This window comes from Fusarium fujikuroi, chromosome FFUJ_chr06, assembly GCF_900079805.1.
Source record: "Fusarium fujikuroi IMI 58289 draft genome, chromosome FFUJ_chr06".
NCBI classification, from domain to species: Eukaryota; Fungi; Ascomycota; class Sordariomycetes; order Hypocreales; family Nectriaceae; genus Fusarium; species Fusarium fujikuroi.
The window spans coordinates 1,589,300-1,604,239 of NC_036627.1; the positions used below are offsets into that span (position 1 = coordinate 1,589,300).

General features: G+C 49.4%; 4 protein-coding genes; 2 read left to right on the forward strand and 2 right to left on the reverse strand.

Annotated features, from left to right (window-relative positions):
* Positions 1-1,185: 1,185 nt before the first annotated feature.
* FFUJ_05846 (related to ankyrin 3) lies at positions 1,186-7,606 on the forward strand (the record flags this gene model as incomplete). XM_023579103.1 has 2 exons in its annotated part: positions 1,186-1,498; positions 1,551-7,606. 2 exons carry the CDS (start codon positions 1,186-1,188, stop codon positions 7,604-7,606), a joined length of 6,369 nt encoding a protein of 2,122 aa, XP_023432001.1.
* Positions 7,607-8,193: 587 nt separating this feature from the next.
* FFUJ_05847 (uncharacterized protein) lies at positions 8,194-8,904 on the forward strand (the record flags this gene model as incomplete). Its single annotated transcript, XM_023579104.1, has 1 exon — positions 8,194-8,904. The coding sequence occupies one exon, from the start codon at positions 8,194-8,196 to the stop codon at positions 8,902-8,904; it is 711 nt and encodes a 236-aa protein (XP_023432002.1).
* A 95-nt stretch (positions 8,905-8,999) lies between these two features.
* On the reverse strand, positions 9,000-10,467 carry FFUJ_05848 (probable homogentisate 1,2-dioxygenase; the record flags this gene model as incomplete). XM_023579106.1 has 2 exons in its annotated part: positions 9,000-10,344; positions 10,400-10,467. The coding sequence occupies 2 exons, from the start codon at positions 10,465-10,467 to the stop codon at positions 9,000-9,002; spliced, it is 1,413 nt and encodes a 470-aa protein (XP_023432003.1).
* Positions 10,468-11,249: 782 nt separating this feature from the next.
* Positions 11,250-11,997, reverse strand: FFUJ_05849 (uncharacterized protein; the record flags this gene model as incomplete). XM_023579107.1 has 4 exons in its annotated part: positions 11,250-11,414; positions 11,473-11,656; positions 11,723-11,774; positions 11,865-11,997. The coding sequence occupies 4 exons, from the start codon at positions 11,995-11,997 to the stop codon at positions 11,250-11,252; spliced, it is 534 nt and encodes a 177-aa protein (XP_023432004.1).
* Positions 11,998-14,940: the final 2,943 nt, after the last annotated feature.

Consider the following 14,940-nt stretch of genomic DNA (forward strand, 5'->3'; position numbering starts at 1 on the left):
CGGAATTTCCTCACAAGGCTGAACGGAAACAACCCAAAGAGTGGGCGTAGGATCACGCTTCTGCAACTGAGGTAGGATTGATACATGGATAAGAATCTTGGCGAGCTTGGTCTGGAACCAAAGCTCCTGGAAGGTTGAAAACGGCCCTCCAATGGTCCTGGCGTACGCACGGCGGGCTGCAGGATTCAAGACTTGAATCAGTGGGAGAAATAAACGAGTCAAGGAATTCACCAAGTTTATACCAGGAGTTGTAGGATGTTATGAAGGACTACAAAATATTTTGTGTATTGAGTAACTTATACTTCTAATTATAGTTGTTGGTCAAGTTTGACTTGAGGGTCTGAGCCTTCTGCCATTCCTTGGTCTGCTTGACTTTGATACAATACTAGGCTTTCAGGGATCTCCTGAAACAATACTCTGAGAAAGTAAGCATAACCGGAAACTAATGCTGACTTTGGCAGGGTTCGATAATGACGATGGAGTTATTGACCGAGCTAGCGAATAAGACGGCGCGGCGGAGAATAATCCTTGTAGTTTGAATATCTATCATAAGACTTATATGCAACCCAGAGCCTTGACAAGACGATACTCGGCCGAGAGGAACATTTTGACAGTTGCAACATTTACGGGTAACATTACTCCCTATATATGTAAATTCAAGAAGTAGCTATTCGATAAATATGTGCCAATACCATAAGCGAGCCGGGACTTTATAAGAGAGCAGAGAATGGCCAAAGCACGCCATAGAAGTAAACCGGCACTGGAAGATTAGTCCTCAATGCTCAAGTATAGACAAGTTTGAGCTAGCTACATGCTTGACCTATGTATCCTTGCCTCTTTGGTTTGCATGCATGGTTTATAAGGTTGCTGCATACGGAGTTGACACTTGGCCCCCAACTTCGAATAGGAAGGACAACTGAGTAGGGGGTTAAGTATTTATGGGACAATTAGATTCTAGGCTATATTTCAGATATTGAAGTTTATTTATTTGTATTGGTGCACGTTGTGGAGTGGCTTATGGTGCCGTGCTTGCATAGTGCTCAAGCCTCTCCACGGGAGGAAGACCTGGTAGGCACTACATGCACATATATAAAGGACCCCCTTCAGCTGCCAAGGATTCTTTCTCTGCGTATCTTTTCTTCAGCCTGTCTTCTAATTATATCTTACTTCATTCAACCGCTCACAATGAGCTTCACATCTCCCACTGAGCAGTTCAAAGCCTACCAGGCTTTCAGTCCTGGGTCTTCATCATCGAAGCCGCCTGCTCAGTCTTTCTCCTCAAGAGTTGACTTTAGCGACCAATCATACGATATGCCTTACTTTACAGGTTCTGATGCTTCTGTACTCAACCCTCAGACAAACTATGGGAGCACTGCGCCGAAACCACCTGTCGCCGACGTTTCGCGAGGCTTTACACCGAAGCAATTAGCAGATGCTCCAAAGACAAAGAGTTTTGACAAGAAGAGACTCTCCAGCATTCCCAGTACTTCTAAACAAGGTCCCTATGCCATACATGTCAATTTGTGCACTTTTCTAACTTCATGTTCTAGCTCAGCCTTCGCAACCTCTAAAGGCCAAGATAGATTACAGGGAATTCCTGGAGAGCCTCGAGTTTCCCTCCACTACGGAGAGCAAGATTAGTCAAGGCTCTGGAGATCTTAGTTCAAGTCAATGGTTGGTTCAAGAAGCTCTCTTCATCAAATGGAGGACTTCTAACGGGCTGCTTTGGCTGAGAGGTTCAGAAGGGAGTGGAAAGTCAACTTTGATGAAACAAGCTCTTGAATCATGCCAGGGCCCAAGTTCAATTCACCTGACCTATTCTTTCTCTCCCTCCGGAGACGAGGCAAGAACACGCCTAGGGCTATTCAAGGCCCTTCTACGCCAATTGGTCCCCCAGGCCCCAGAGGTCTTCAAAGGCATCAAGGAAAGGTTCGACAAGATCCAGTCTTGCTTACCTCCCAAACAACAAGTGGCCTGGAACGCGCAAGAGCTCTTTGACGAATTGACCAAAGTTGTTCCGAAGATCCTCAGGACCCATTCGGTCTCCATCTATGTCGATGGTCTCAATTACTCAGAAGGCGGAACGGCCCCCAAGCTTGTGCAAGACTTTTCCAAGTTGGTCGAAAAGTCTCGGATTCCCACCAAGGATCCCACTACAACTCACAGACTACGAATCATCTTTTCTAGTACGCCTTATCCTATGAAAGATCCCTTTCCTAGATCGTGTATTCAAGTTGATGAGAAGAATGGACCAAGTTTGAAAAAGCATTTGGAAGGGCTGCTCTCTAATATCGACCTCAATACACAACTCTTAGTCTCCACAAAGGCTGGATCTTCATTCATCTCGGCTCGTTTGATTGTGAATCATATCAAGCTCTTTGGGCCTGGACAGTCATCCCTTGTTCAACAGCCATCGCCCACTCCCGCGCCAATCTCTTTCTTGCTAGGCGCTTATTTCCAGGACATGGCACAACAGGGTAGCAATGGTCTCCTTTCACTATTCAAATGGTGTTGCTTGTCATCAAGGCCACTTAGTCTGCCTGAGCTTCGGGTCGCTTTGGCTCTCGATGCCCTCCCCAAAGTCGTTTCCGTCGAGGAGTTGTCCCAGACAGAGTACTTGACGCGATATGGTTCTGACGAGAGCTTCCAATCCTGGATTAAGACTACTTCTTGGGGTCTTCTTGAAGTTGTGACTGTGGGTGGTCAAAAGGTCGTGAAGCCTATGCATGACAGCGTGTCGGATTTCTTTATCACCAAGGGGTTGGATATCCTTTCTTACAAAGCTCAGGCTGCAAGTACCACTGCCTCTCCTCTTCAGCAGGCTCATCATTTCATCGCCACTTGTATCCTACGATATCTTGCAATCCTGCCTAAAGAACCAAGATGGGAGTCTATGGTTCACACAGACCCAGCCCTCCGACTTGTCGGATACGCTGCTAGCTGGTCTTATCACATCACTTCAGCAGGTTTGGGCAAACAAGAAGCCTCGAAGCTCCTGAAGGTGCTGGGTTGGCCGTCGGATCAAACACTCAATGTCTTGGTCAAACTTGGTCTCGGTGATCTCCAGGGGACACTCTGGACTCACCTATTTGCCATCTATGGCCATGCTTATTTCCTGTCAGTGGCTATTAGAAAAGCTGGGAATGATGTCATTGATGTCCAGGATCGCCAGAAGAGGACGCCTTTACACCTAGCTGCTCTTCATGGCCACTCGACTGTATCAAAGCAACTTCTCAAGTCGGGAGCAAAGACGAATGGCCAGGCAGTTAGCGGGGATACAGCTCTTCACTTTGCGGTCCTTCAAGGTCACCAAAGTATCATAAAGTACCTGCTTGAGCGCGATCCGAATTTGATCAATATTGCAGATGGTCAGTCGCATACGCCACTGTTTTCGGCCGTCTTTCGTGGAAGCTCGTCAGCTGTGAAGCTTTTGCTTGATAGAAGAGCCGACCTTAAGGCTCTGGACACATATGGCAACTCTGTCCTCCATCATGCTGTGGATATAGAAAAGTCCAGTGTCATAAAGTTGCTTCTGGATAGTGGCTTAGATGTCAATCGACAGAATGCCCAGGGTCGTACCCCTTTACATCTTGCCATTGTTGGAGACCACTCTTCCGCTGTCAAGGCATTGCTTGAGAGACGTTCTCGAACAGATATTGCAGATAATCTCGGCAGAAGAGCTCTCCACGAGGCAGTTTTATCAGGGAGCAAGGCTTGCACCCAACTTCTGTTGAAGCACAGAGTAGCCATTGATGCAAGGGACAACGACGGTCAGACGGCACTAGTATATGCTATTCAAGGTCGCCACGGGAGCCTCTTGAAACTTTTACTTGAGGGTGATACCGATATCAATGCCATGGACAAGTATGGCTTCACCATGACCATGGTTGCTGTTCAAGCATCTGACGAGAAACTCACCCGAATCCTGTTGGAAAAGAATCCGGATCTTGATCGACTAAGTCATGAAGGACACACCGTCGCTTTCTATGCCGTTTTTAGAGGGAAAGCAGTATCATTTCTGTCTGAAGAAGAACAATCAATCGCTTCGTTGCTCTTCAGGCGCTATCAAAAAAGGTATCAGGTGTGGCATCCTGAGTGGAAGGAATGCAAACAAGAGTTCATGGCCAAACATGGGAAGAAGAAAGACGCAAGCAGTAACGTCAAGAGTAAAGCCAAACTTTCCAAGGCTAAGAACGCCCCTCTGCCATCCAACAAAGATGCTGCTTCAAAGCCTCGAAGATCCTCCAAGGTCCCGGCCAATGTCGTCTCAAAGACACACAGCAGTGTCCCTAAACAACCTGATGAACCTAAGAGACTTCAAGAGGCTCAAAGACCTCCTAAACCTGCGCCGCAGAGTGAAGTGGCAGGAAAGCCCCAGAGCCAGTGTCAGAACCAAGGTCGACCTCAGACGACGGCCAATACATCCGCCCCTTTAGCCCCTAGCAACTCAGTGCCGAAGGTCTCTACAGGAGTGCAAGGAAACCAGATGAATACCCCCAGCAACTCTATGGCAGCGCCTGTAAAGCCGGGGGTGCAGCAAGCCAGACCAGTTTCCTCCTTCGCAGGTTACCAACCTCCCTGGTTCCCCAGCGGGAGTGAAAGCGGAAGTGGTTTAGATGCCAAAGCCAAGGAACAGTCCTCAAAGCCTGCCCAGGCTCCTTATCCTGGTAGCCCCTCCTCTACTTCTGCTCCGGCAAAGGCCCCTATGGTACAAAGAGGAAGTTGGGATATTTACAGTTCCCTAGCATCAGGGTCTCCAGCACCTGCTCAGACCGTACAGTCTCAGAAAGCGTATGTTCCATATCCTGGTACGCCCCAAACAAGCCCGGGAGCAAGCCCGGCTTCAGCCCAGTCCTTCCAGACGCTGCAACCGGTTTCCGCTGGCAGAGCCCAAAAGACTTCTTCACCCACAGCTCCAGTGCCTTTGAGCCAGTTCGAGAAGAGGTATTCTGTACCCTCGCTCAACTCTTGGGGGCAGCCTGGAAGTGGTAGTTCTGTCTCTACCTCTCCAGCTAGCCAAAATACACCAACACAAGCATATCAAGCATTTGTTGCCGCGTCCCAGAGGCCAAATATGTCACAACAACAGATTAATGCACCTTATCAGAAGCCAGTAAATCCACTCCCTTCAGCCAAACCTCTTATGCCTCAGGTAATACGCAAACCGGTCGGAGGACAGCCTATTGTGCCGGCTGAGAAGCCCATTCAGCAATCTTCCTTTCTGCGGTGGCAACAACCGCAAGCTCCATCAGGAGCAAAGTCTCCTCCGGTACCGATGCAGGCACAAGTCGGTACGACACAGTCTTTGCCGAGAAAGCCGCATGTCCCTCCACAGGCTCCCACGAGTAAGTCACAAGCTCCACCCAGTACGACGCAATCAACATCAGGGAAGAATCAAAGTGCAAGTGGCCCAAGTGGTCCAGTGCCATATCTACCAAACAAGGCTCCGGCTTCTACTGGGACGTCGCAGCCTGCACCTACCAAGGATCAAGTTCATCCTCTGACAGCACAAGCTCCACCAGGGAAGCCTCAAGTTCAAGGTCATATGCCTCTAAGAAACCCTCAAGCTGCTCCTGGGGTAGTGCAGCCCCAGATGGCCAAACCCCAGGGACAAGCTCAGACTCATCCGCCGAGTGGAAAGACAGCTCCCATACCATCCAAGTCTCAAGCTCCTCCTGAAGCAACACAAACTCAAGTTGCCAAACCCCGTATGCAGCCTCAGGCTCAAATTGGCAAGCCAGCACCAGTGCCACCGAAGTTTCAAACACCAACTGGCGCAGCACAACCCCAAACAGCCAAGCCTCAGGCACAAGATGGAAAAGCAGAGACCCAAGCACACAAGATGCAGGGCCCCCCAGGAACCTCGCAGACTGCATCAGGAAAGCCTCAGGGCCAAGGAGATTTACCTTCACAGAAGCCTCAAGTACCTACTTCAAAAGCTCCAAGCCAGCCAACAAAACCTTCAATTCAAAGTGGTACATCTGCACAGAAACAGCCTGCTGTCCCTAAGCCTTCTGTCGTAGCCCCTGCAAAACCTTTCGCTGCCCCTATTCAGACTCAAAAGGCAATTCCCGATCAAAGAAAGCCCGTCCCATCACATATTGGATCAAGCCGTGGGGGTGCCGAATCTCCTACAAGCATTCCAGTACAAGGAACTTCTGGCCAGAAAACCCATCAGTATATCGACAAGAATTCCACAATATCTCCAGTACCTCATTACCCTGAACCCTTCTATCGTGGACAATACGGCGAACAGACGCAAGCCTCAACTTTTACGTCGACCAGAGAATTTACAAACAGCTACGACCCAAACACGCAACTGACGGGTACGAGTAGTATGTCCAGTGGCAAGATGGCTGCAGCCGCCGGTGTTGGTGTCTTGGCTGGAGCTGCTGGTGGTTATTTCCTGTCTTCCGAGGTCCGTGAAGACCACTCTAATCCAAGCATCACCGATGAAAGCAGCTATATCCACATGGATGCTGGTATGAGCCAGCAATCTGCATATGACTCTGATGGGGAATTGGAAACACATGTAGAGTTTTCAGATCATTCTGAAGAGTTTTCCGAGTCCGAAAACGACGCCAACTCTATCAATGATAGTGACTCTGGTGGCTTTTTGTCCGATGAAGAGTATGAGCTTTCTGACTCTGAGGTTTCTGGAGGTCAAGCTTCATCCGATGACGAGATCTCGGATTGGGAAGAGTCAGACGCAGAATCGATTCATGAAGTCTCAGACTCTGATGAGATTGACCTAGATAGCCCATACATGTCCGCCGATTTTACAGATGATGAAGCTTCAGAAGCAGAGGATCTTGGTGCTTGCGGCTTGCAAGCTGAGTCTGATAGTGACCTCAACACAGACCCAGGCCAAGTCAGTGCTGGAGAAGACTCCGGATCCGACGAGAAAGAATCTGTTAACAACGAATCCGATGATGAGCTTGAAGAGTCGGTTCAGTCTATGGGGTTTCAGCAACACAGTTATACCAACCAACACTATCAACAACAAGGGTACTTGAATGAGCAATACCAGCAGGCCATACCTGAAGAGCCCGAGTTCGAGGAATATGTGCAGCCAGATTTCCAACCTCAGTATCAGCAGCAAGGTTATTTCAATAGTCAATATCAGCAACAGGTAGCTCAGCAAAGCGATTCAGAAGAGGACGAACCCCGAGGTTTTCACCAACAACATCAACAGCAAAGCTACTACTATCAACACAATCAAGTAGCTGAGCAAATTGAATCGGAAGAGGATGAGCCACAAAGTTTCCAAACCCAGCAGCATCAACAGCAGCAAGGCTATTATGGTGGGCATCTGCAAAATCAAGGCCCTGAACAAAGCGAGTCTGAAGAAGAGCCCTATCAACAGTACCAGCAGCAGGGTTACCACAGGGGGCAGAATCACCAGCAAGCAACTCAACAATACGATTCTGAAGGTGAAGAAGGGCAACAGGCTGCACAAGGATCCGGTAACTACGATAGCAACCAAGAGGTTGAGAGTGATCAAGACGTAAATAATGGCTATAGCAGCGATGAGCAGGGCCAACAGGCTGCCAGCGGGCAATACATTGGAGGAGGCTGGGGCAACAACTATGATTCTGATTATTAGTAGGACCAAATATTGTAATTATTGGTTGTTATCGCGTTGGAAATGATTGGAGTTGAATGGTTCTGCCTAAGCACGAGTTTTGGATATGTAAAAGATTGACTATTCTCATACTAGCTCTGACGATTAACAAGGCCAATTATGACAGCGGAAACAGTCGTGTGAATGCCAACTAAACCCAAAGTGAGAGTCCCTTGTTCCCATTATAGCTTGGTATGTTAAAGACCTTCAGAACATAGTGACTCACGCCGAACAGATCACCTAGGTTTAGGATAGTCATCAAACTGGCCATTAAGATTAGAGCACAATGCATGGACTCATCATGAAATAACCATAAAATTACCCTAAATTTCTATAAAGCCGCTAGTTTATTTCGAATTGTTCACCATTTTCTTGACGACTCCATAGGAAGAACCCCACGGGGCTATGCTTTGGAAGTGGATCAAGGATCATGCATTCAAGAGAACTAATACCTCAACGTGGTGAAACGAATTCTCATATTTATCCGCTGGACGTTTAAAAACCTCATCCCTGTCTCACTTCTTCTCATTGTTCACGAGACAAAAAAGACTCACAATCTCATCACCAAAATGCCCTCCTCAGATATCCGCGTCGAACCAATCACCAATCCCGACGACTTCACCGCAGCGTTCAAAGCCGTCGCTAATGCATTTGGCCACCAAACCCGTGATGCCATCTGGATTGCCTTCAACCCAGGCTGGGATACTCCCGAGGGTGAAAGAGTCGGTGCTCAACGTCTAGTTGATCGCTTTTCACACATCACCACGAACCCGGACGGTCAACCCAACACCATCTTTGTAAAAGCCACCATCGACAACACCATCGCTGGCCTCGCGATATGGGAGCAAGCCTCTGTTGTTCCAGGCTATGGCAATCCCCCAAGTGATCTTGAAGCATCGGGTTATTTCAAGACGTTGTACCCCGGAAACGAAAAGGAGCAGAGATTCCTTGCTCAGGCGGATAAGTCACTCTTCAAACGGCGAATTGAGATCATCAATGAGAAAGCAGAGGCATCTCCCCCTGCTATTTTTGTAATGGATCTTTGTGCTGTTGATCCCAGGTTCCAGAAGAGGGGGCTTGCGTCTAAGATGGTGCAATATGGCCTTGATGAGGCCAAGAGAAGGAATTTGGAGTGCGTTACCGAGGGATCGACCATGGGAAGGTCGGTGTATTTGAAGTTGGGCTTTAAGCAAGAGGGTCCTGAGACGGTTTATAACATGGATGATGAGTTCAAGGATAGGGACCTGCCATCCAATGTCGTTCTAAGAACAGGCATCTAACACCAAAGCGAATGAAATAGAATAGAAAATGTCTCTATTGTATGACAATTTGCTCATCGTCACTCACACTCAAATATCTTCGCCAATTTTGTTTCTTACAGGGTATGAGGCTTCACCTTCAATCCTTCGGGCATCTTCCAATGATTAACAACACCACCCCAACTCTCCTCGTTATATCCCTCCTGGACCTTCTGACACGTTCTCAATCCCCACTGCGTTACACCAACCATCAAGCAACTCTCAAACATAAACGCACAGCTTCCTGTTCCAACCTTGGCGGGCTTGAGCTCTGCGTTCCTGGCACCCTCTGTGCTCTCTGCGTCAGGGCCGTGGCCGCTCATGACGTTGTGAAGACTTGCGCCACCTGGGACAAAACCACCTGCGCCGCCCTTCTTGGCATCGTAACCACCTTGGATCAGACCCATGAACTCGCTCATCGTGTTTCGGTGATACCACGGTGGTCGGAACGTGTCTTCACCAACGAGCCAGCGTGGTGGGAAGATTACAAAGTCGGCTACTGCCGTACCAGGGGTGTTGGTTGGTGCTGAGAGAACGGTGAAGATCGATGGATCAGGATGATCGAAGGAGATAGTGCCGATGGTGTTGAAGCGTCCGAGGTCGTACTTGTAAGGATAGTAATTTCCATGCCAAGCCACCACATCGAAGGGAGTGTGAGCTTGCACAGTCTTGAAGAGGTTATTGTTGAACTTGACGGAAACGGTATACTTGTTAGACCCCTCGGAAGCAGTAGCTCCAAAGTCTTCAGAGAAGCAAGCAACCGGAGACTGGAAGTCACGAGCATTGGCAAGACCGTTTGAGCCAATTGGACCAAGCTCAGGGAGATTGAAGTGACCTTGATAAAGCTCAAGAGCATAACCGCGAGCGGGGCCAGAGGGGAGATGGACTTGGTACTTGACGCCTCGGGGGATGACAGCAATTTCCATAGGTCGAACAAGAAGCCAACCGAACTCGGTGCGGATATCAAGAGCGCCCTCTTGTGCGACGATGAGAAGATCACCGTCGGCAGAGTAGAATGCTGATTTCTCATCCATGCTCTTTCCAGCGGCATAGATATACATGCCCAGTCCCTCCTTGAGTGTAGGATCTCCAGCACCAGCAACGAGCCTCAAGCCAGTGACAAAGTCTAGATCCTTGGACTCATTGTGGTCAAAGGGGTCCCAACGGAGCTGGTTAGGAATGTAGTACAATTTTCCATCCTCGGCGCCGTCGAGAGTCTTGTTAGTATCGCCTGCTGACTTTTTGTCCTCTTGGTAAGGAGGGTGTGCGCAGGATGGTAGAACGCGATATAGCCATGTCTGCTTATTCTCGTGTCGCGGTGCAGTAAAGGCAGTTCCAGAGAGCTTCTCCGCGTATAGACCGTATGGTGGCTTCTGGGGCGAATTGTGACCGATGGGCAAAGCACCATCAACAGCCTCAGATCTAGCAAATCATCAGTAACTATTCAGAACCCGCACAGAGCATAAATGGTACTCACTCTAAATAACAGTTGAAGCCATTCTGATATCTGTACTTCTCCTTGAGATCAAAGGTTGTGACAGGCATCTTGGTGTGTTTTGTCTGTTTGAGTTGGAGTGTCGTTTCCCCTCAGTAAATGTGCGAACAAGAAGCTTATAACTGTGTTCCCACGGCTTTGTGAATTTCCTGTCTCGATCAACGGATGACGTTCTGTAGCCGTGTAAGCCGTCAACTGTCAATTCCGCACTGAGTATGGGAGACGGCCCGACGTTAGCCGGGGAAACATTGCGCCTGTGTTCCGCTGATGAATGTTACCTGACAGAGGGGAATAAACCCGATAACAGCTGATTATCTCGCATATGGCCGGAATAAGTTTCTGTAGGATATGGAAGCTGATTAGTTATATCAACCAAGGTGTAGCTGAGCCTTGGATATTTCCGATCGGAAACTAGCTCCAGGGTTTCCGATTATAGGTAACCGAAGCCATCGCCGCGGGGTAACTGATGTGGGCCTCATGAGTGAGGAGCTCAAGCCGGGAAATATGTGGGCAATAGGCTCATCATGTCATCTCAAACTCAACGTCAATTGCCAATTAACTTAACAGCGATATTAATGCCAATTGTGTGGGGAATTTATGAATTATATCGAGGTACCACGATACATGGAACCTCAAACGCCGACCGAATCGACCAGCGATAACAAGAACTATAGAGGTGTACACCAAGCGACGCTTCCAGCAGTCGCAAACATCATGACCAGGCCGAGAATATCTAGACGCAATATCCCGAGCGCCGACTCGCAACGAAACCAGCGAAACGAACAAGAATTATAGGAACTATTGAGACAGATACCAGGGTGGGATGAAGCTATTACTCGTCTTGCTTCTTGTTCTTCTTCTTCTTGCCACCGCCGGCAGGGCCGCCCAATGTTGTGCTTGTGGGCTGAGCCTGAAGGTGAACAACAAGTTGGGTCCATGACTCTTCCTTATCCCACTCGAAACCAGCGAGGTAGGGCTTGTCGAGCTCATCGTCGGCCTGGGTATGTCAGTCAGCTAGCATTCTTAAGGGATGTGTCTTAGAGGTCCGAACATACCCGCTTCTTATATGCCTTGTGGATAGCGTCTAGTGCATCCTTGATTGTTACACCCTTGAGGTTTCGTGCTGTTACCTCCTTTCCTAATGGGAAGTGAAGGTCGATTCTCTTGACGGGCGGTTTTGACAAGTGAAGCTTGAGGATGGCAGGGTCTTCTACTGTATTAGGACTGGTGTTGATCTTCCTATACGGATGGGTCAGTGGCTGTTTCTTGATGCATATGTAAGTCGAAATGCGGGGTTAAACTCACCATCCAGTCTTCTGAGTCTCGGGTGCGAGCTCGAGTTCAATGCCCTCGGCCTCTAAAGAAAAGGGTCAGTGAGAGTTCTTAACGGTGCCCTCGTGGTCTATCCGATATCGGAAGGAGGCAGGGTAGTGATGTCCAAGCTTACCAAGGTCATTGACGTTATAAACGCCAGGTGCTGCTGCTGAGCTTTGTCGCCGCGTCTTCTTGTCATCCTTGGCGGGAGGTGAGCTTGAAAGGCCCTGGACGGCTGAATCGACCTTGGAGAGAGGTTCTGTCATGTTGAGTTGTTGTTATGTGGTTGATCGAGAAGATCTGATTTGATAGTTGGTTCTGCTACAAAGAGAGTAAAGTTAGTGATGATGTTGCAGAAAAGAGGTATTGGAGGGAGGAATGATGGTGTATGTGAAAGTGGAGAGGAAGGACGAACCTTTTGCGTTAAAAGCAGAAGATTGTAAGTGAGATTGAATTGTTGTTGAAGGTCCAGTGTGGTGAGGAGGGAGGAGAGGGAAAGGACCAAATGGAGGGGAAGTGGTTGTTACTTATTGCATTCACAAACGCACTTGCCATTCGGCGTCGTCCATGTCCGATGTTTGCATTGGGGCATGCAAATCCTCAGTCATCCAAGGCTTCACTCACTCATTTGCATGCATTTCCATACTGTACCGTCCCTAGGTACCTTACTGGGCTGTCGTCAGACTGGGCGGGGTAACTGCCCACCTCACACCTCACCCGGAAAGGAAGGGAAGGACGAGACCTAGGGGGGTATGGGTATGATTGTGGTAGCATAGGAGTCTGTGCCTGCGCCTGCGCCTCGCTCCGTTCCTCAAACCAAAACAATTTAATGCTACTCTAGTCGATGTACAGTTACAAGCACCTACGGATGCATCCAAGTTACTGTGGGTTCCATCATTACACACTGTTGCGTTGCGTTGCGCTGCGCTGTGTTGTGCTCTGATAAACGCTGTTGGACAATCGCGTGACTTTGGCCTGACGGAAGGCGTGACGCCCCTGGCTCCAAGCTCAGCAGACCAGACCTGGGGCCGCAACGGGTTTAGCGCCGGCGCGATGCAAACCCACTGACGCAGGGAACCCGCTCTACGTACCGGTCTGGTACCCGCTTGGGGACCATCTCGGGCTAGCGCGGCGCACCAGAATCCGGGGAAAGCTTGTCCAGAGACCCACTGCGATCGGTCGTTGTGGGTTGTGGCGCGTGTGCAAATGGGCCTGGTCGATCGAGTGATTGAGTGAGTGAGTGGACACGGAGCTGTTGACGCTCGCGGAAGGCCGCGGTAGAATCATGAGGTCAATGATTCAGCGATGTCCATACGGTGAGAGAATTGGGAAATGCAAGGTCAAGATACAGAAACAGATCTCGAGAGGGGACTTACCAACAAGATTGGCACTTTGGTTCGATTCAGCCATGGATGCCATCCATTCCCTTGTCCCCTTGTCATGAGCTATGACGAGGGATCGCCGGTCGCGTTTCTGCCCCTCACAGGCTCATTCATCCCGTGGCCCCCGGAGACTTCGGCTCGCGGGCGCCTGTTGGCTTTAACTCACAGCTCACCTGACTATTGATATTCCCAGACATGACTACACTACTGCGTCTGGACATGCATCGACGGCATCCTAAGGTCGTAGCTAGGGAGTAAGAGGCACCTTTGTCGTAAAGACGACATCCATGGAGACTCTTCTGCAGTCAATCATCATCTCCCGTTCCCCTCCCTCAGCAACGCCCGCATGAAACCTTGTGGCATCAAACTGAGGGGAAGTGCTAGGTCGATTGGCTAGTTGAGTTGCTGCTAGCTCGCACCTTGATGCGCCGAGTCAATTGAGACGCCTTTGGTATCAGATGGGTGTCAACCCGACTTGTTTACAGGAATCCTCTTGTCGAGATCGGCTTGGGCTAGGGTCTTGGTTGTGCTGCCACTGATATCGTACCAGCGTCATGCTCTTGAGACCAGGTTGGGACTGCCGTGATGGCGCGCGATACGTCTGACTCCTCATGGCCACAGAGCGCGTGCCAGGTTCCTTGTGACATGTCCCTTGTACCTGAATTTATGTAAATATACCTTGCTCCTTTGGTGACGCTGCCACATGGAGACGACTCCCACATAAAGAGGGCATCTCTGCATCTCGGCCTACCCTCCACTCCTGGGATCACTGGTCTATGCGACTTCATCCAGCCTCAGTACAGAGTGCTAAATTCTTCAACTTTTCTTTATTCTTTGTCTCTATCGTTTCTGTCTCTATAGCTTCACATCATCACCGTCCTCATCTTTCTCCCCATGCTTACATGGCCATCGTCAACATCCGATAGTGGGGTCGGCAACAGGCGACATCAAGTGGAGACGTTTGGATGGATCCCGTTAATCCCTGGCTCCCTTTCTCACTCACTCACTCAGTGCCCAGCAGCTGCAGTTTTGGCTAGAGCGTGAATTACTACTAGTATCAGCTCACTCAAGCGAGCATGCCACCTTTTTTAACGAACTCGACCACGCCGAGAGGCGAGCGCCGAAACGCAATCCAAGAACGACGACTTGAACAGTAAAACTGGATGATTCGCATTTGTCGAGCCGATTGATCACGAGAACTTCTTTTCTGACTCACTTTTTCACCTTGTCCATCCGGAGTCTCTCCCCCAAACTTGCAGTGAACGCGATACGAAGCGATAACAAGCTCGAGTGCGCAATGACTTCATTCCCAGGACCAGAACAGGCTCCACGTGATGCGATCCCATGACAATCCGCCGAAGCTTCAATTCGCACGCACTCTCGGCACGGTCCAACGATAAGCAAGAAATCAGTGAATCGAGCTCAGATCAGGTCGACACCGACTTTCTCTCAGCAATGTCACATCATTTTGCCGTAACCCCAGGAATAGACATGTGCAGCCGCATACGCAGCAAGGAATAACTGCCACGCAATCCACCTTGTATTTTGCCAGGATATAACCTATGGATGGATAATCGACCTGCCAGGAATGGTATGTATCAGTGTCTGTGGACGCGAAACTGACAACGCCATGACTCTCCATTTAGTTCTCGCCCTGAGGCTCACCCATTCGATTTCCTGTGACTCGATTCACTTCATCTGCCGTCTTTCAGTTAGCATAGTCCGGTTAGATATTAGTCCCTAGTCTCCATCGCCATTCCGCCAGACAACGTTTCGAACGACAGTAACAAGCATCATGATGCGGCCAAGCCATCCGTAAAGAACCTC